This window comes from Peromyscus maniculatus, chromosome 3 (genome assembly GCF_049852395.1).
Source record: "Peromyscus maniculatus bairdii isolate BWxNUB_F1_BW_parent chromosome 3, HU_Pman_BW_mat_3.1, whole genome shotgun sequence".
Lineage (NCBI taxonomy): Eukaryota > Metazoa > Chordata > Mammalia > Rodentia > Cricetidae > Peromyscus > Peromyscus maniculatus.
Genome location: NC_134854.1, coordinates 133,500,900 through 133,523,667, shown reverse-complemented (window position 1 = coordinate 133,523,667; position 22,768 = coordinate 133,500,900). Strand labels below are relative to the sequence as shown.

Genomic DNA, 22,768 nt, shown 5'->3' with positions numbered 1-22,768 from the left:
TAGACTTCTATTCAGTCAGTTTGGTGTGGTGACAGCAGATTGTGATACTTCTTTGGACAAACTTTGAGATTTGGGAATGGGATTATCCTATGTCATATCATTTCTGATCCCAGTGGTGAGGAGGTTTCACTGTGTGGTCATATTTTTGTGAACTTCCTAGGAAATGTTCCCATTTCCCTATCCTCCTACCACATCTGGTCCCAGTGCTGGTTCAGACGCCTGCTCTCATTACCCTAGTTCTATCATGCAGTAGAATAATACTCCACTAGAGAAAAGGGATTCTCTCATTGGAGATGTGCTACACACCCCAATTCTGTTCTGATATGTGCAGAAACATGGCCTGTGGCATGATGCTGGAACATGCCTTTCCTTCTTTGAAACCAGCTCCCTCTTGCAGCAATGCCCTCCTGCCCTCAGTTGCTTCAACCCATTCCCTCTCTTCTTCTCACCATATTCCTAGACAAACAACCCCACAGTGCATACAGACCTCTGAGGCCTTCGATCCCCTACCTGACTGCCAAGTTCTGCTTCCTCATGTACAGTCCAGTTTGACAAAGCTCATGCCACTGCCCACATGAAAGAAACAATTTACAGACAAACACCATTTAATTCCAGGGATTCAACCTGATGCTTGCAGCATCAACACATTTATTTTTCACTGTGCAAACACCATAGTTCACTTTTCCAAACTATGGCTATAATGTTAGCAGGGGACATGCTCCTGTGAGATCGTGTCCTATATGCACCAGTTCATTTATTGGTTATGTAGTATAAACTTATCTAGAAAGCTCTTCAGATAACAAGTGGTTACAGAGTTTTAGATAAATGGATCAGTTATAGAGTCCTTGAAATTTTGGCAACGTAGACTTTTCTGTTGACCATTCCCTCTAATAATATACCCACAGACCAAATTATTGCTTTTCATAGAGAACAATCTAGTCTTTGAGCAGACAGTGCTGAGATATAATTACATAATAATACCACAGTACAAAAGACTAGCTGGCCTCTACCATGGTATTATTTCACTACTTATACTATTTCGTGGACTCTTGATGGTCACACCTATACATAATTCCCAGATCCTAGGATGTATTACTGTGTGGCTAAAGTTTACTACCACTACCTCTGATCATAGTTTAGGACTTCAATTCTAGCAAGTTATAGGGTAGCAATGATCAGTCAGGGTAACAGTGATTTTTCGCATTGTCCTTAAAACAAAAATAAATTTCACTGGGATGACATTTTATATTGAAAATAAAAACGTTGTTTGGTCTTTGTGTTCTGCTAATAAAATCAACCAGTGAGAAATTTCACAGAGCTATCCCTAGCAGAATCAAAATGAATTTCAATTCTGCAACACAGTAAATAGTTATTACAGGATTTACTGTTGATTTTTTTTTCTGAGACAATGGAATTTTTCTACTTAGGGTACTTAAACTATTAAATCAGAACAAAATGGAATGTCTGTGATTGTAAGGTTGCCTGCCAACTTAGCAAAAAAAAAATTAAAAAAAAAACATGCATTTTGCTGTGATGTCTTTGTTTCATTTGGCAACTTGCCTCTTTGCATAATTTAAATGCTATGGTTGCATATACACAGAGTGATTTTCTTAATTGATCACTCATGTTTCCCTAGCCATATGCCTGTCATTAGGGTGTGTGCATTTTCATGTAGAAATTCACTGTTTCTAGTTGGCAGTTCAGCACTTATAATTATGCCAATAAACCATGTAAAACATTATAAGTCATGAAGAGTATACAAAGAGAAGTAAGTTTTGTAAAACTGAGGGAGTAGAAATCACACTGTCTGAAGACAGTTTAATCTCTTCCATTGGTCTGTCTGGTTCTACCAGCAAAATGTCATCAACAGAAACTAGAACCAATGATTGGATTTCCCAAAACCTCCTATCAGTTTCAGGTTTGCAAAGGATCACACATGTGATCTTACTTGAAAAAGTTCCACAGTCACAAGTAGCTATGGTCCAAAATGAAGGATCAAATGACACTGAAGTAACACTCTTAAAACAACGTTACAACAATAGGTACTTCTAAAGCTAGTGTAGTCATTCTTACTTTTTATATCACCAAGAAGAGGTACATAGGATATAACAAGGCACATTTCTGATATTCCTTCAATGATTCCTGCTTTTTATATCACCAAGAATAAATACATAGAATATACTTAAAGCTTTCAACCTTCTGCACATGACATTGTTTTAACAGCAAAAGAATTATCTTCATGTGATTTGATGACAGTCCTTGTCCCTTTCAAAAATTATACTAGTTACCACCTACCAGCATACATTTACAATTTTTTTAAATTTCTATTGCATTTCAGAACCCTAACTCATATTTTATTATTCCCTTGGCCCAGGGATAGAGAGAAGAAATAAAATGAAATTCAAGTTGGTTTCACAGACAATAAACATACGTTATGAATCTGAAAAATACTGTTGGAAGCAGCCAATGTTCAATGACTATATATTTTAGAAGAATTTCCTCTAAGACATTTTATGATGAAAGCCATAGTCTAGAGCCATTCAGTACCCTTAGTTTGAGAATTTGGCTTGGTTTCGTGAGATAACCACTTTAAAAAGGCAAGTTTATAGCTCCAGAATCACACAGTTTAGGTTACTTGCATCATTTCAGCAGGGAAACCAGTTAAATGCCATTTTTTTTTTAAATAAACAATCCACAGGAAACAGAGGTATTAATGAATTACTAAACCAACTTCTGGCAGTATCATTTTTGTTTTAAGTTTTTATGTATTCCAACATAATCTGTTTCTCCTATCCAAGTCTTTGAACATTCAATAGCTTTGTTCAAGGGTGGGAAAGATGAATCAAGTAAAGGCACTTGCTGTAAAGACTAATGACCTAGGGTCAGTCCCTGAGGTCCACATGGTAGAAGGACAGACCCAGTCCTAACAAGCTGTCCTCTGACACATGCACATGCATCTTATAGCATGGATATGGTTTTTTGTTTGTTTGTTTGTTTGTTTTGTTTTGCTTTTCAAGACAGGGTTTCTCTGTGTAGCTTTGTGCCTTTCCTGGATCTCTCTCTGTAGACCAGGCTGGCCTCGAACTCACAAAGATCCACCTGCCTCTGCCTCCTGAGTGCTGGGATTAAAGGCATGTGTCACCACTGCCTGGCTATGGCTATGTATTTTAACATACACATACACAAATGTTAAAAAAAAGCATTAGTGTATTTGTCCAAATTAAATTGGAACACAATGACCCCTGCTGTTCATATATACACCCAATTTCCAATAAGATTCTCTCCTAGATGAGGGACTAAGGAGGGGCTCAGTCTCTTCAAGCAGCAGCCATACTACCCTGTTAGAGCTGCTCACACCAATTGAAGAATTCTCACATTGGCATTTTAGGATTGTGCAATTTGCATATGTATAAAACTATATCCAGATGGGTAAGTGTAAAAATCAAATGTGTACACATCATGTGTAAGATCAATACTTCAGGGTAACCTACTTGGTATGCAAGTCACACATACAGTTAAACATACATTGACTACATTAAAAACAACATGAGAGTCACTGTTTTGTAATTTATAGATTCATTAATTTATCAGTACATGCAAGGACACATATACTAACTGTATCTTGTACCAACCTCAAACATTGACAGCATGATCTCTCTCTCTCTCTCACTCTCTCTCCCCCCCCCCCCCTCTCTCTCTCTCTCTCTCTCTCTCTCTCCCTCTCCTCTCTCTTTCTTTCCTACCTTCTTTCCTATTTTTCTTTGAAAACTCTCTGGATCTCATTATGATTGCTTGCTGAGATTAAGGTATATTTCACTGTTAGGAAAATGATACAGAATAACTGATGTCCTTATGTATCATCCCATCTGGTTATATTTGATTGGTGTGCAACTAGGTAGCTCTAATGCACTGTATAGCTTGTGTACTGTATTTGTAGTAACAGCCCAAATGAGCTACTCAAAAGTCAGAACATCTATAGCAATAGTTTTCAAACTTCCTTCCAAATGCTGCGACCCTTTAATGTGGTTTCTCATGTTGTGGTGACCCCTCCCCAACCATAACATTATTTTTGTTGCTATTTCATAACTATAATTTTGCAACATCATGAATTGTGATGTAAATATCTGTTTTCTGATGATCTTCAGCACCCCTATGAAAGGGTTGTTTGACCCTCAAAGTGGTCATGACCTGAAGGTTGAGAACTGCTGATCTGTAGTAATGCTAATAATGGAAGAGTGAACACCAGGCATTCAGTCTCCTGGAACATAAGTACTGTGGCCAACTTCTATCCTAAAGAAACATTCACGTAAGCAAAGGAGTGGTAAGTGAATGGGGAGGAAGGTTTTACTTAGTTATATTAGATCATCTTGTCCTGGACAATGCCTACTTATACTAATTTTATGTAAATACATTTACTTGAAAAGGTCACATGTGATTGGTTTTAATAGGTTCAAAGGTTAATATCCTATTGAAAAATTTAGACTCTTGCACCATTAACCTATTAGTCCAATGCTTTTATAATTTTGAGCCTTCTATTCTGTATATAAATTTCTTTGGAGGACACAATCAATTTTGTTTCAATATGTACAGAACTACACATTTCTGGAATGTACTGTGAGAAGTACATTTTGACTTACCTTTTCTGCTGACTGTGCAGTGCCAAAAAATATCGGGATGAAGGCAAGCCATACGATACATGTCGTGTACATAGTGAATCCAATGGGCTTGGCTTCATTAAAATTCTCTGGTACACCCCGAGTCTTGATGGCATACACAGTACATGTGACCATGAGAAGGATGCTATATCCCAAAGAGCAAATGATTTGAAGGTCTGTGATGTCACATTTGAGCACTCCCCTGGCTTGCTCCGGGTTCATTGTCTTATGCTCATCGTAGTCTATGATGATGTTGGGTGGGTCAACCCCAAACCAAATGAAGACACCTAGAAGCTGCACTGATATTAAACTGGAAGTGATTGCCAGTTGTGATGTCGGGCTTATGAGTCTGGGAGCTGTCACTGATTTCTTGCCCTGCTCAAATATGCGATAAATCCGGTTGGTTTTTGTTAAAAGGGCTGCATAACTAATGCACATGCCCAAGCCTAAGAAGACACGCCGGAAAGAACACACTGCTACATCTGGCTTGGCAATCATTAGGAAGGTGATGATGTAGCAGAGAAAGATGCCAGTCAATAAAACGTAGCTGAGTTCCCGTCCAGAAGCCCTGACAATGGGTGTGTCATTGTAGCGGATGAAAGTGGCCATGACAAAGATGGTGGCAATGATCCCCAACATTGCCAGGAAGACAGGAATGACAGCCCAGGGAGAATGCCACTCCAGTTTGATGATGGGGATGTTCTGACAGCCAGTTCTATTTTCATTGGGCCTCTGGTCATAGGGACAATGTTGACATGTCATCTCGTCAAACTGATACTGGTATCCATCACAGGGCTCACAGGTCCAGCAGCAAGGGGTTCCTTTTTGTGTCTTCTTCCTCTGCCCAGGCTTGCAGGGCAATGTGCACACAGAGGGTGGGATCTCCCGGACTCCTTTGCCCCATTGCATGTCCTCTATCTGTACATAGCATAAGAAATGAGAGAAAGCAGGCCGGTCATTCAAAAGTTAAAAATTAGAAAAAAACTGTCAATGACAAACAATATCAATGTTATTGCAGCTAACAGTAGCAGAGGGAATTCTCCAGAGCAGTTAAACAGAGATACATGGACATGTGCTCAACTGCCTCCCCCAGGAGAGTAAACACGGAGGTCTCATGTTGGGGTACAGGGCACACAAAACCAACAGTAATACAGAAAATCTTTTATCTCTCAAAAATAAATATTTAAACACACACACACACACACACACACACACACACACTCACACACAGAGGCTTAAAATAATTTTAGGTAATAATGCAGTGCTAAATACCTCCCCTCCCCACTCAGGATTTTACAGAGCCTGTCAACTTCCCTCAGACAACGGCCTGTTCATTGAGAGCTTCTAGAACAGACAGATCCACCTGGATTCTTATCAGAGAAGAGCAATGGTGTTCATTATTCTAGGCTGCATAGACCACATTACAGAATGCAAGAAGTATTGGGTAAGGAAATGTAAGGACTGTGTGGTCTGGGAACATTTAAAGGTTTGGCAACAGTCTCTCAAGACAAACCTGAAACTGAATCTCTGTGGCACAAGAAAGAATGGAAAGTGTATTGGCTGTGCTAGAATATTGGCTTTCTGGGGAAGTCACCTCAGTCAGTGGTGTTCTGGAAAACAACAGCATTCCACATTGAAGAGAACTTTGTTACTGAGCTGAATGCCCCTGCCGGCATTACCATTTTCCCTCATGGCCGGCATTCTATCCACCTTGCCTTCTTGCTATGGGTTCCTCATATTCCTTTTCTACCCCATGGGGCTGAAATTCACACACAGAAGCTGAAGGGTGTGCCCATGATTCAGGCCTGGCCAGGTAGCACACTGTAGTTGTTCTCTAGTTTGATCATGTCTAAGGGTCACTTGGAGGGAATTTTTGAGGCTTGCTGAGATCCACTCCCAGATTTTTTTTCATTTATACAGTTTGGAACAGGGCCTGAGAATGAACATCCCTAACAAGATCCTAGATGACAATGCTCAGGCCTGTTTAGGGACCACCCTTGTCAAGTAGTGTCACATTTCAAACTCCAAGCCACGAGATCCCTGTGTCCCTATCAGATAATTTAGTTTCACTTCATTACCTGAGATTACAGGAAATAAAAAATTACTGTCCTTGTTGGGAGGTGCTTGTAGCTGCAGGAATGAATGTGCTAGAGAAAGAGGCAAAAAGACAGAGGAGAGAGACAGAGAGAGAGAGAGAGAGAGAGAGAGAGAGAGAGAGAGAGAGAGAGAGAGAGATCGAGATCAGAGCAGCATCAGAACAGTGGGGGCTAGCTGAGTTCTTGGATAGAGTAGTGCCTGCAGTGGGTATTACCTTAGACTATGTCATGGTGTGAGAAAGTGTATTCACCCCTGGTCCATCATCCTTGGTGCGTCAGTAGGATTTGTACTTCCGTTGCCTCTAACTAGAGCCTGAGTACAAGATGCACTAACTACATAGCTTCAGTAGAAACAGTCTTAAAAAGATAAACAGTCAGTTAATTATTTTACAAATAAATCCCATCAAAGAGACATGGCTGATTTTCTCTAATTGAAATTTTCATATTGACCTAATTGGAATTTTAATATAATTGAACCAAAGAGAGATTAGAAAGATATTGGGAACTTCAAAACATTTTAAAATCATTTTTTGAGAGATAAGGGAGGAAGAAAGTAAATCTTTATCAGTCAATGAACTTTGATGTTAATATGGAATGCAGTGCAGAGCAGGAAGCTGGCTCCATCAGCATTTGCATTTGAGCAACATTCAAACTCTGTACAAAAAATATCTTGTTATGGGATATTTGTACACTGTGTAAAGATGTATTTCTGTGATTGACTAAAAAGAAAAATGAACAGCCAATAGCTAGGCAGGAGGTATAGGTGGGACTTCTGGTCAGACAGAGAACTCTGGGAAGAAGAAAGGTGGGATTCACCAGCAAAAAATGGACTGGAAACAGGAGGCATAGGATAGAAGAAAAGTGACGTCACGTGGCAAAGTGTAGATTAGTATAAATGGGTTAATTTAAGTTATAAGAGTTAGTGGGACAAGCCCACACTAAGGCCAAGCTTTCATAATTAATAATAAGTCTGCATGTCATTATATGTGAACTGCTGACCCAAAGAAAAGTCTGACTACAAGACCTAATAGTACAAACAAATATACATGCTTTAAGGGGTAAAACATCATAACATCTTTAACAGTTGGGTTTAAACTTGAACCAAAGCCCTAAGAATGTTCTGAAGACTTTCATGTGAACTCATTTGCCTGAGCACAAAACCCAAGTCAGCATTAATAAATCTAACTAAATATAAGCCATAATAAGTTCATTTGAAACAATATCTTTTTGAGGCAATAAGTCATTGGCAGCCATCCCAAAGCCATAAAATTAGCGAAATAAAAATTGTAATAAGACAGAAAATGATAGGCAATAACTTTACAAGTGTCATATTCTAAGAAGTAGGCACATTTGAAAATTTTGCTATTATTAACACAAATGCTGTCCAATGTCAAATTAAAGGAGCCTACTCATGGTCACTAGAGAAGATTAGCGAGTAAAGCCAATAAGTGAATTCCAAGAGCTGAGTATATCATTGTCTGACTCCAACATTAACAGATATGATTAAATTTGATCAATAGGCATTAGTGTAGGGCATGTATGAACATCAAAGCAAATGGTCATTACATGTAATAGCTTACAGTGATTCTAAACATTGTCACCACACTGTGTTTTCCACTGGAATAAAATAAAATGCCCAGAAATGCCGAAATTCTGTTTTATTTTTTCAGTGTGTCTAAATACACACAAGGGCTATAACCACAGGCATTACATTGAGTGATTGCTTAATTTTTTTTCAATTTTCATTTACAGTCAGTTTCAACTCTGTTCAATTATATATATTAAAGCAGCAGAGTCACCTCTTGCTCCAAATGAACAGAAGTCTAAATTTACTCCCTAGGCTACTAAATAACATGATTGAAAATATTATCCTATGAAGGTAGCAAGTGCCCCAGTTTTGTAGAAAATGAGATGCGAATGGTTTGGCTTTGCCCACTGACATTTTATGCAGATATGGCAGTTTATTTTCTAAGAAGAAATTATGGCTACAAATACCCATGAGCAACTATTGAAAAATACTGGTCATTTATAGTTATGAAAAATCCAAGTATGGCACCAATTTTGTTTGCAAAATGGCAGATGGTGAGTTTCAGTTTCCTCTGAACTCTGTAACAAGACAGTGTTTCCGTTAGATGGGAAACCAAATGTTAGGTATGAAAAGATTGGATAAAAAATACTAGCATGTATAACATCTTACTAGAAAATATGGGCTTAAAATTTCCTCCTGGACAACTAAAGGTTATGATTGTTTGACACCTCATTTGCTCACAGGGAAGAGCTTTTGAGATTTTCATTCTAGGCAAGAAAAAAAGAACTTCACCTCTGGTGCCAATAATGGACACATGTCATGGTGCACAGATTATATGCTGGCTGGATTAATTGGTAAGAAAGAATCCCTAATGTGGGGCTTGAAGCAAGAACAAGGCTATAGCACTGACCGTTGACATGTGCCCACATGATGCTTAGAAATATCTCAGTCATTTTTGAGACAATGAAAAAATGATCCCAAAGAAGGAAGCTCATATACTGAGGATCCAGCATATAATGCAGAAGGATGTTAGTCATGGCTCATCCATTCTAACAGCTCTCAAAGCTATAGAAATTTACTTTCAAGAACTAAAGTATGTTGTTTTTCCACATTGTTTTTTCTTTTTCACCTTCAGTGATACTAAGTACTCTGGGCTACTCATGTCGCATGGCAGATTCCCCTTGCTTCCTCTGAGCCATGTAGGAGAAGCCCTCACTGTGCCATGTGGGCCTCATCTTTACCCAGTGTCCCTGCCATGCTGCTGCTGGCCTGTTAATGGCATTAATACTTTTTTCTGATAAATCTCTTATACAAAAGGACAATTAAGCTCGGCCTCTTGAACCCCAAACCTGAAAATTTTCAAAGGCAGTAGGATGGTGAGTTTCACCAGAGCCAGGCAGATGTGAAGAACTATGTTGTGGATGGCATAATTATGTCACCCAAGTCCACCTATATTCTTCCCCAAAACTTTGTATATGAAATGATCAATTTTCCTTCATGACAACAAACCCTTTAGGGGCAGTTTACTAACTACAGTGCAATATTCAAAGAAGCAAGTGTTTTCTGACTTTGGGTTTTGGTATATGCTGACCCTGCAACACTATTAGGTCAGTCAAAAAGGACATCAATGTTTTCACAAATAGTTGGGAACTCCAGAAGAAAAGAGAAGTGGAAACTCTCACATGATGAAAAACACTTGTCTGCCTCCTGAGCATTTTAATAAAAATAGACAGCAAAATACTGGATTTAGAAAAGCAGGCTTCCCACTACTTCTGACTTACTATTGCCCATTGGCTCTACATTCTGTACCTGAAGTACTTGGGGGAAAACTGTATTCTAATTCTAGGAAAGAGTTACTCCTTACAGAATGTGTAGATCTTAGAACAACTAGAATTTTCACAGCTAAAGGAGGTGCTGCCCAAGCACAAATAACAAAACCAAACAGAGAAAGAATTTTTTAAAAGACATTCTTTGAAGTATTCATTTTCATCTGTAAGACATTTATCCTTTTTTCACACAAATACTTTCTAACCAAAGGAAAATTTTGTCATGCTAAGGACACATTTCCTGTTGAAATTCCATTTTACATTTTCCCAGAGCTTACTCCATCAACCAAGCTGACTGCAACCATAGCTGTAAAATTCCCTGCAATATTATTCTGACTTATTGGAACTTTAATAGAATGAGCTAATTAACAAAAAGCTTTGTAATTGAAATTCCATTTGTTCATTAAAATACATTTAGTCTTTCTATTTTATGGGGGGGCTGTTTAGAAATAAACAGGAGTGTAGAGTACAAGTATACAAGGAAAGGGCCGGTTTGACTTCTGATTAGAACTGGGGAAGGTGGGAGCACTAAGAGCTCCATGAACTTCTACATTCGTTACTTTTTGTTGCTATGACAATATACCATGACAAAGGCAACTTAGAGAAGGAGGGGCTTATTTGGGCTTATACTCCCAGAGGGATGAGTCCGTAATGGCAGGGATGCATGGCAGCAAGTAGTTGGCATGGTGGCTAGAGCACGAAGCTGACAACTCACATCCTCAACCCCAAGCACAAAGGAAGGAAAGCAAATAGGAGGCAGCAGGAGTATTTTAAGCTCCAAGTCTTTCCTTGGTGACATTCTTCCTCTAGCAGGGCTGTACTCTCTAGACTTCCACAAGCAGTACAAGAAACTAGGGACCAAGTAGTCAAATGCCAGAGACTGTGAGTGACATTTCTCATTCAAACCTCCGCAGATTCTGAAGTACCTCAATATGTTTTAAAACTCGGGCCCTATTTTTAAACATTTGGCAGCTTAACGAGACTAGGAGAGAATTTCAAGGCTTCTACATTATAATAAAAACACTCATTAATGCAGATTCAACTTCTTTACAACCTGTAATTACAGCAATCATCCTTTCTTAATGTACTCCAAGAAGCAAGTCTTGTACATTGGATCATCGGGAATTTTCTCTTCACATGCAATAGACCATACAAGAAAGGACTCAGAACTTCTCCCCGATGCAAAGCCCTTGTAATACTAACACCAATCAACTCAACTTAAACCAGTATACCAGCTCTGCTTGTAGATTGCATTTACCAAACTCACCCCAAGTGTTTAAAACCTTCTGAAGCCTAGAACAGACTTGCACAGTTTCTAGGGGTATGAGCTCATAGTTGAGATGATTTCAGTATGCAGGTAACAAACTGATCATGGAGCTAAGCTCTATAAAGAGCTAGGTTACTATGAAGAAATCTATGCTGTTCAATGAATTTAGGTACTACATTTTGAACAAGTGATATAGCTTAGCAGGTAATTGTACTTGCTGCCTAGCCTGAGAATCTGAGTTTGATCTCCAGGACCAACGTGGTAGAAGGAGAAAACTACTTTCTGAAGGCCACATATGTATCTTGTTACATATGCATGCATGCACACACACATGCATATATAGGCACACAATAATAACAGCAACAATAATAAAAATAATAAATTAAAAAATACTGACACTAATTCTAGTCTACTTTTGGTCTTGTTAAATAGTATCTCTTAGTCACTTGAAACGCTTATCTGGCCATTCAAAAGTGATAGGTAACATACTGGAGTTACAAATACCCACAGTTGGGAATATTTCTGGATTTGAACTCCATATCTCCTTTTTGGGGGCATTGTTATGACGATTTTTGTAGTGGGTAGCCATTCCAGCTTTGATCTGAAAGTCCCAACCCCCATTGAGGCTTCAGCAACTGTCACGCCTACAAGGCTGGGCCAAGGGAGTTGCCGAGAGACCTGAGATCTGGATGGGCCAACACTTTCTCTCTCTCTTCCGGGACCCTGGATGGTGGAGGTTGACTGAGCAGAGCTCCAGAGAACACCACTGGATTGTGATACACCTTCCCCAGACCCCGCGACCTACCTATCCCTTCATTTGTAAGTTACCCACTAAATAAATCTGCCTTTTAACTATGTAGAGTGGCCTTAATAATTTTGCCAATAATTTTCTCTGAAGAAGTTCCTCAAGCCTCTCCCTAGCCTACTTCCTGCCTTCCCTCCCGTGGTGGCTGTGATATCTAATCTTATCAACTTGACCATACTAAAATTAGCTAAAACCCAAGTAGCTAGCTATGACTGTGAGGGATTTTCTTGTTTGGATGATTTGAGGTAACAAGACACACTCTAAATCATGGCCACATTTTTCTACCTGCTTACCCTTATTCTTGCTGGCAGATTCAACTATAATAACTATAATACTGCTGCTGAGACATTCCTTTCCCAGTATTAGAACCTGCTTCATGGGGATTCCAATGTGGATTGAAGACCTCTCTGTAGGATCATCTTGGGACACCAGCAGCAGACGGGACTGCTGAAACATCCAGCTTCATGGACCAAAGAACTACTGAATTCATTGCCTCTCTGTCACATGAGACTGTCATTGTTGGGCTGCTAAAACTATAGTCTGTAAGCCACTCTAAAAAAATCCCATATGTGTGTGTGTCTCTCTGTGTGTATGTGTATAATACATATATGTATAATGTATATTTAATACATATATAATACATACATACTATAATCATGCATACACACACACACACACACACACACACACACATATATATATATATATATATATATATATATATATATATATGATATAATGGCTGTATGTCCCTTTCTCTCTATATATATTTTGATTATTTATACTCATAGTTTTGGTTGTGAGCCTAACCTTTAATGGCTGAGTCATCTCTCCAGCCCTATTTATACTCTCAATGAAGCTCCTCCCTAGATGTTAAAGCCCTTTACTTTAAGACATATGTCTTTTGAGACAGGTTCAAGCACCTCCCCCTGCACCAAGGATGTGTAAGGTATCCCACCATAGGCAGTGAGCTCCAAAAAGCCTACTCACGTCGTAGGAATAGGTCCTGATCCCACTGCCAGGGGCCCCTTAAGCAGATCAAGCTACATAACTGTCTTGCCTATGCACAGGGCCTAGTCCAGTCCTGGGGTATCAGGCTCTGCTGAGTTCCCATGGGAAGCCTTGCCTTAAAGGAGTTGGGAATTGAGGGTGGGTTGTTGAGGAAGTGCTGTGGATATCATTCTATATAAATAAAACACTGATGGCCAGTGACCAGACAGGAAGTATAGGCGGGACAAGGAGAGAGGAGAATTGGGGAAACAGGAAGAAGGGGGAGAGAGACTGCAGCCACCGCCAGGACAAGCAGCATGTAAAGACACCGGTAAGCCACCAGCCATGTGGCAAGGTATAGATTTATAAAAATGGGTTAATTTAAGATAAAAGAACAGTTAGCAAGAAGCCTGACATGGCCATACAGTTTATAAGTAATATGAGTGTCTGAGTGATTATTTTATACGTGGATTGTGGGACTGCGGGGTTTGGTGGAACCTGGAGAGAAGCCCTCCAGCAACAAATGGCGCCCAATGGCTCGAGTTTCCACCTTAAACCTGAGAATATTTAATAACCAATTCTAAACAGAGCCAAAACCAGGTTTCTGCTTCTTGTCCCATATGGGCAGCTAGACTCTGCAAAACGCAGGTTTGAACACTGGCGGGTTCCTGGCGTGTGCGTTTGACTGGCAGTATGGCGGAAATGAGGCGTCTGCCAGCGGCACATTATGCTGTGTGGTAGATTTAGTCTTTACTAGTATTTTTTTTTTTTTAAAAAAGGGGGGGGGGTTCTGGGCTACACGCTGCTTTGATAAAAGCTTAGACCCACTATTTCTGAGACTTGATGACTCCCAGAGCTGGCGGAAAACGTACCACTGCCATGTTGGGAAGCTGAAGTGGGCGGAGCCAGCAGCCACAGCACTGTTTCAGGCTTAGAAGGATGCAGTTTAAAGCAATAGGCTCACAAAAAGATTGATTCAGATAAAATCATTTACAATGTGTGTAAAATATACGTAGGCTTGAAAGAGACAAAAAAATTAATGTAAAAAGCCACGTAAAGATGAATATTACACAGACAATCTGGATTGTGTTGTCTTTGGGATTTTTAACTGCAAAAAAACATTTGATCAAAAAAGATGTTAAATTAAACCAATATGTATATTTTAAAGGTAACTTGACTTCAAAATTTGGATTTAAGGATATGTTGCTTTGGAAAAGAGGTTCTGCTTTTGTTTCCACAGAAAGTCAGAGGCTGTGGATTTGTTCCAGATTAAGATACATCAGGTTTCACCAGCCAAGACCCCCTGAAAGGTCTCCGATGACACCATGGCCCAGATGATCCAACATCCAGAGCGGTTTCAAGGCAACTGGTTCACACAATACAGCCTCACGGACTACCCCATAGGCCTAAAATTTTCTTTGCGTCCCCATAAGATACAGCGCCCCCCTCCAGCAGGAAGTAGTAAGAGATGCTACGCCCAAATTCCCAAATATACCAAGCTGGCTTTAAAGGTGGAATTGGCTCACTCCCCCTCTAAACCCAGACATATTGCTTTAAAAAAAAAAAATGGTTAAGAGATTCTTTTGTCCCAAATCAGAAGAGCCCTCTGGTGTGGGACAGAGAAAAACCAATATTTTTATTTAAAACAGGTTGATTATAAATGCGATCTCTTTCTAAAAAAGAAAAGGGGATATGATATAGATATATAGGAGGATATGGAGATGATAAGATAAAAGGGTAGATTAATGAACCTACTTTTAAAGAACAACTTGTTTAAAATGTTTTATATTGGTATAGATATTAGTTTATGTTTAAAATGTTTTACATTGGTATAAATTTTAGTTTATTGATACAAACTTGAGGTTAATTTTGTTATACTGTATATATATATATATATATATATATATATATATATATATATATATATATTTCTCTTCTTGTTTGAGGTACTATGTTTATGTAACATTTAAAATAGTAATGGATAATTAAATAAAAGATTAATAATTAGTCATCTATGATAATCATATCTGTAGCTATGTTAGTTAAGTTTTCTAGGTATACATAGATATATTTCAGATAGACAGGTAATCTTCAAACACTTCATAGACCTAGAGAATATGGCATTTAAATAACTTAAAATTCTGTTGACGTGAGACACAATTGCTCCTGGCTACATCAATTGATCCCGAGAGAATGTTGGGCTTCTAAGACATTTCCATTTGGAAGTTTGTCTTTTTGGCACAAAATGGCCTACTGGGCAAAGAACTGCCCTTGCCTTGATGGCTGACAGTACAAATGCAATGCTGTTCTTTCTGGACAAGCAGGACACAAGGAAAGCGACCACTGTACTCTGCCAAGACAGGGTAAGATGTTCTTTCAGAAATCCTGCTTCTGAAAATGGTCTGTCAGATACTCTAGGCCAGTAGCCAATTTGAATGCACCAACAATGCTGAGAAACATTAGGTGACTGTCCAGGCTGCCAGCTGTCTTGGTCTACTTTTACAAGATTCCCGAAAGTTGCTTGCATCCATCTACCATTTCTCAGGTACCATTATGTTCCTTCTCAGGTCTTTGATGTGGTTAAAGACTAGATAGTTGTAATTTCCTCAGTTATGATAAAAGATAAGTTAGATATAAAACCTTAAACTCACAAATATAAGATAGATAGGACATCTTCTTTAATATTGTAACTGTAATTCTTGCTCTTGTAATTCTTGATAATTGTTTTGTTATATGTAATTTTACCATGTTAAAGTTAAAACCTTCCTTTTTAAAAAAAGAAGAAAAGGGGAAGTGCTGTGGATATCACTCTATATAAATAAAACACTGATGGCCAGTGACCAGGCAGGAAGTATAGGCGGGACAAAGAGAGAGGAGAATTGGGGAAACAGGAAGAAGGAGGGAGAGACACTGCAGCCACCGCCAGGACAAGCAGCATGTGAAGACGCCAGTAAGCCACCAGCCATGTGGCAAGGTATAGATTTATAAAAATGGGTTAATTTAAGATAAAAGAACAGTTAGCAAGAAGCCTGCCACGGCCATACAGTTTATAAGTGATATAAGCGTCTGAGTGATTATTTTATACGTGGATTGTGGGACTGCGGGGCTTGGGGAACCTGGAGAGAAGCCCTCCAGCAACAAGGAAGGCTACGGGTAGGAGGAGGGAGGGGAGGGGATCTGTGGTTGGTATGTAAAATGAATAAAAAATGTCTTAGTAATAATAATAAAATGAATACAAAAAAGACATATGTCTGACTTTTACTTACATTGTCCAATGTTCTGTCTTTTTTTCCTCCCTCCTCAAAGCTGAATCCTGGTCTCCAGGCCTTTCTTTCTAATAAACCTCATTCCCAAAGTATGTTGTGTGTTATAGATCAGCTCCTTTTCTTAAACACAATTCTTCAGCTCTTCATTATTATTGTATTTAACATATATATTGAGGATTTACTGCATTACTGTTTTTTGGACCCTGTTTTAGTTACCAGGGACTGATCAGGTGCAACAAACAAAACAACAACAAAACAAACACCAACAACAGAAACCTGTACTAGCCTTCCACAATCGAACGAACGTTTCTCCCCTTTACTCTTACAATATCTTTGGCAAAAACTGTCTTGTGTTTCCTCCTTACACAGTCCCACTGGCCACTTCTTAATCTCCACACATGCACAGCAGTGAGAATGCTCCCTGATCAGGGCATCCTGCTTTTAATCCCTTCAGTGCCTTTTCAAGGATCTTAAGACTCCTGGATGGCCACTCACAATTTGTCAGGACACCCATAAGGTGGCTTCATCCTCCTAACTTTATTTCAGTTTCACCAAGATTCCTGCCTACAATGTGTTATATACAGACACACCATGTCCTACAACTCTTGAGATCTCTGGGTTACTGTTCGATGGTCATTAGACTCACCGAATGAGGTCTCCCTTTTATAAACCCTTGAAGATCCTTCACAGCACTTAACAAAAATTATCCTTCTTAAAACCTGTCACTTGATTAAGCTTGATCTCTTGTGTAAGTTTCATGAGAAAACCACCTCCCTTCACTTTGGAATCTCTGCATCTGGGAGGAATGGGTGGATAAAATAACAGTCCTTTATCAGCAAGTTTTCTGAAGTCAAAATTAGATGTCTGGAGTAGAGTGGTGGTAACTAGAGTCTGGGGAGGGTAGGGGGTAGAGAGGTATAAAGTTCTGACACTCTTGTGTACAGTATAGTGATGATAGCTAAAAATTATATATATGCCAAAAGCTAGAAGAAAATGTTATCTTCTATCCAAATATCACCAGATCTGTCAGAATATTTCAGACCGCACACAAGAAAATGTATCACCTATCTTCTTCACCTTTCTCTGTGTTTTCCCACATTCCTTCCAACTTGATCTGGTGTATCCAGATATACAGACAAGTTACAGAATAAACAGTGAGTTCAGGAAGTTATGAGTTCAAGTCCCAGCATGGCTACCCTCAACAAGTTATTTACTCTCTCTGAACCTCATTTAAAAAATAAAGAACCAAAATACCTTTATGATATTAAAGTAATAAATGTTAAAGGAAAGAAGTACATATAACTTGATTTAAACTTCATACATTATCTCTATCAAACCAGCTTTTTATTTCATAAGTACATACATTTCCCACATTTTCATCTACCAGTTAGGAAAAAAATGAAATGAAAAATACTTCTATAAGATAGCAAAAGATCCACAATTGCTTTTGCAAGACCCATCTGTTTTCTCTGCATCCAATGCATGTCTATCTATAGAGTGAACATTTGAAGTTGAAATGCCCTTGACATTTTCTTGCAGAATGAAAGGGAATTAAATGTAGAGCACCCAATTGCTAGGTAGAGGAGAAGTGAATACAATTAGCACAGTGTAGAGAGAGAGAGAGGAACAGGAGCCATGTGCAAGCCACAGCCAAGGACAGAATTCACTTTCAGGGAGACCTGACTCCCCCCTGACTACCCTTTCTCCACTGGTAAATTTAGCTACAGCTCAAAATAGAAAGAGTGTGAGCTGAGAAATAACTCTCTAGGTCCAAACACTGGCCCTCTTACCTCCAGTCTGGCCAAAGGCAAGTAGACTACATGAAGTCTATATTTCCTGAGCTTAAATATTTTGAAAACTCAGCAGGATGACATGTATATATATATGGAAGTAGCATGTTGTCTAAGACAGTAACTACTTAAATAGTTATTAATTTATATAAGGACAACTTGTGGTGATTAGATCATTCCATGTAATTAGCTTTTCTCATCCCATTTTCTTTCTTTTAGTTCACTTCTTCCAGCCAAATGACACCAGCATTGCCTGTCAAAGCAGTTCAGACTGTACATATCTAAACAGTGTCTAGCTTGCTTTCTCTAGATGCCTTCCAACCTGACTTCATGTACCCAGAGGAACTTACAACATGGAAGTTCAATGAGAAGGATGTGTTCAAATCTTAGCACAGCCACCAAAGGGAAATGGCTTCTACTCTCTGAACCTCACAATTTAAAACTCTGAAATGGAGACTGCAAGGTTACCTCCTAGGCTTACCAAGAAAATGAATGAAGAGAGTGCATTATCTGGCACCCAGTGAATGAGTCCCATCATTTAAAACTATTAAAGATAGTGGATGTCATCACGCCTCCCTTGCACATCTTCCTACCTTCAAAAGCAACTGTTGAAACACTAGTTCCTGATACCTTTCATTAACCCCTTTCTTCTGCACACTATCTGATGCTGGTCTGTGAAAGTCACCATGGTTTTATTCCCTTAACCACTATCTCTGACTTCCAGGCTTGCTATTTGTTCCTTTATTCTTTACCATTTCTCACCATAGCAATGGCTATGTAATATCTACTCTCTGGATATTTATTTCTTGCTCTATCTACTTTTACTGAAATGTAAACCAGTGAGTGTGGTGATATTTTGTTGTACCTTAATAAAATTTGCCTGAAGATCAGAGGACAGAGCCAGCAACTAGATTAAACATAGAGGTTAGGCAGTGGTGGCACACACATTTAATGCTAGCACTCAGGAGGCAGAGATCCATTTGGATCTCTGTGAGCTCAAGGCTGCACTGGGTTTCATAAATTGATCCAGTCTAGGAGAGAAACAGAGTCAGTCAGTGGTGGCACACTCCTTTAACCCCAGTATTTGGGAAACACACATGCCAATAATCCCAGCACTAGGAAGGTTGAGATAGGAAGTGAAATGGCTAGGCAGAGAAAGGCATATAAGGTGTGAGGAGACAGGAACTAGAGAGCCTTTTGGCTGAGGACTTGGAAGCATTCAGTGTAAGGATTCGTGGAAACAGGATTGGCTGAGGAGTTGACTAGGTGAGAAGTAGTTGTGACGTGTTTCCTCTGATCTTTCAGCATTTACTCCAATATCTGGCTCCAAGTTTTTATTATAAGACCATTTAGGATTCATGCAACAAGCAAGGGCTGAGACTGTGTTTATACTGCATTATTCATCCTATGCCGAGGAACAGCAGCAGAAAAAAGATAAGTGCAGATTCTAGTCACTCCAGTTAAGTCTTATATAGGTTTCAAGCTCTCCACCAGAGACATTATGGGATTATCTTGCTATATGTGCACAGTATACAAATACCCTTACCAACATGCCAACTGCTGGCCCTCCATACCATATCTATCCCAAGGCTGAGGATACCAGGGCTTCCTTTTAACAAGAATTGTTTCCCCTAATTCCTCTGCAAATACACTAAAGGCCCCAGAATTTCCTTGATGCTGCCAAGCCAGAAATGGCTTCTTCACTATTTGAAATTGCCAATCATTTTATCTATGCCATTCCTCTTTCTTCTTCCACTTACACCCTGAAAAACTACCACCAGTATCTATTTCTTTCTAATCCTCTATACAACCTAAAATGTGATATGAAACCTGGGGCAGATTCTATCACAGGAGAGAATTTTCAGGATTAATACAGAAAGGCATAAATTCTTAGGAGAAAAAAAAATGCCTTCTTGTATGCCCTTGAACAATCTTCCTTGTGCTGTGCCTTCTGAATCTGACCTGCTTTAAATATGACAAACTATGCAAGCAAGAACAATAGTAGTCAGCCCTAGCATCTCCAACACTAAATCTTTTCTAACCAGCTCAAAGCTCTTCTTTCATGTTTTCATGCTGAAGACAACTTGCAAATTGCTTTTCACACACTCACCTGGGATGAGGCACATCCTCTGCCAGGTTAGGGGAGAAGAATGCTGATCAGTAGGTATCTCCCATCAGAGACAGCAGGCCTTTTGTTTTGTGTTTTCTGTTTGTTTTCTTCTCCTTCCTAGGTTTTCAAGCTTCTGAACTTCTAGGTTCCCTCTTTGAAGTTAGAGGATAGATAGTGTAGGATTGATGTTGTTTTCTGTGCACTATTAGAGATGATTCACTATGTCACTGTGGTGAATACTAGTCCTCAGGAATATAGTTTAAAGAACCACTCCAGAAGGTTGAGGAGATGGCGTAGCCAGTTAAGTGCTTGAAAGCATGAGGACTTCCATTCAGTGCCTGTGCACACCTACAAAGCTGTGCATGAAAGCACATCTGCAGTTTCAGCACTGGGGAGGCAGAGACAAGCAGGTCCCTAGAGCTTGCTGGCAGGTCAGCCTAGTTGAATCTGTAAACTCTATGGCCACTCTCAGTGGATTCTAATCTCAACAAGTGTCCTCATCTCAAATGACAGGGTGAAAAGCAATATAGGAGGACACCTGACATTGACCTCTGATTGCATGTGCCTACCACATACAGATGTGTCAATGGAATCTTGGTGCACGTTAGCTTATTAAAAACTTAGGGATAGTTTAGATTAAGAAAAGACCGTTCCTTCTTGATTTCCTCCAGTGCTTTCTTATTCATTCTGGACAGAACAATCCACTGTTTTCCCACCTATCACAGATTGTCTTAAAATCTTGTGGCCCTTTCCCCTCTCCAGTGACATTGCAGTAGCAGTACATGGCTCACCTACAGCTGTGACTGAATGCTACCATCACTTCAGATCTTCACATTTTGTGCACAGAGGTGTTGTCCCCCAGGACTAGCTGTGTCATTCTTGGGAAGTCAATGATTATCTATGAGGCTAATTTCCTCACCAGTAAGATGGAGTTATTGTTGGAATTACTGGCTACTCCCCCAGCTACATGACTGCACATGTGCTGTCCAGTAGCCAGGCAAGATGTTTAGTCATTCCAGGGCTTGTAATCTGTGTGCTGCATGGTCACATAATTTGCACACAGCGAGATCATGTAATCTATGTATACGCGTGGCGTAGCTAGCCCATATGTGCATGTGCAGGGGGAATCCACAAAAAATGGGTCATGGACTCCTCCCCCCTCTTATTCTTCCTCTCTCCCAATGCACAATCTTCCATAGGACTAAGTGCATTCCCCTCTGTTCCTTCCCCAAATAGACTTTTATAGTGGGGTTTTGTTGTGCCTTGTGGCTTTTCTCACATGATAAATAGCGCCGCTTAATGAATAACACAGGACCACATAATAATAACTAACAGTTATAAGAAAAGCATAATTGTATGTGTGAGAGTGTTTCAAAGTAGCAGTAATCCATTAAGTGAGGAATTGCTTTCTTTCTTTTCATCCCATTCTTGTAGAATAAGTTATGGTTTATCATTTTTATTTTGTTTGTTACATCCATACCTGAATTTGCAGATCATATGGACTGCCTCCCCTCCCCCACTCATATTATCTGGACTGAGCCCAACATGCCTTCCTGAGAATTTATACCAAAATGTGCCTTATGGGAAAAATAGTACTCCATTACAAATGAACTATATATAAAATAATATTATTCTTGAAGCATATGTAATCTATTAGTGAAGAAGAAAATAAGCTTGGTAACTACTTATCTTAGAGAACAGCTTAAACAGCTAGAACTCTAGGCATAGTTGCTAATTCCAAAGGATACAGAAATGATACATCTGGGTGAGAGATGCTTTTGAATTTTTTCTATCAACTAAGCAAGCAGTTGCACACTGTGCCTAGACCATATGAAGTTGTCCAGAATGCCATCAAGACACACGTATTTGTGTTGTGGACGTCCATTTCTACCTGTGTATTAGAACACAAGAATATTTTAGGAAGAGAGTCTGCTATCTTACAGACATGTTACTCCTCCAAGCTAAGGGAACAGTAACCTTCAAACTGCTTACTTGTCCATTCAGATGTATGACAAGTTTAGAAAGGGAAAAACAAAGTGTTTATTTGACTCAGATTATCATTCCAGGTTTACTGGAAGATAAAAGACACATATATACATATCTCTTATAAAAATTACTTTAGCACAAAGGAACATTCATATAAGGATACAGGACTGTGCTGCATCTTCCATGCTATAGCTTTGAAGTAACAGGAGTGGTCTTTACATCATTCTTTTTCTATTATTTTGTATTTCTCCTATCTCACAATTCATGGGCCATTCAAGATGCACTTCCTTGTTACTATACTATATGAAACAATAAGAATGCAGACCCAAGAAACATGTTTCCTAAGAAGAGCTTGGTATATTGACAGAAATTTGCATACAAGACTCACTGAGCTTAATGCCACTTAACATATATGTGAGGTCTGCAGAGATGTCTCAGGATTTAAGAGC

At 39.3% G+C, this 22,768-nt stretch overlaps 1 protein-coding gene across 2 annotated transcripts in view; it reads right to left on the bottom strand.

Annotated features, from left to right (window-relative positions):
- The window catches only part of Grm7 (glutamate metabotropic receptor 7), a 905,956-nt gene that overhangs the window by 168,278 nt on the left and 714,910 nt on the right, over positions 1–22,768 (bottom strand). For both annotated transcript variants that reach the window (XM_042273759.2, XM_042273760.2), the window contains exon 8: positions 4,638–5,573. In XM_042273759.2, the coding sequence (XP_042129693.1) occupies positions 4,638–5,573 (936 nt within the window). The remainder of the gene's footprint in view (positions 1–4,637; positions 5,574–22,768) is intronic.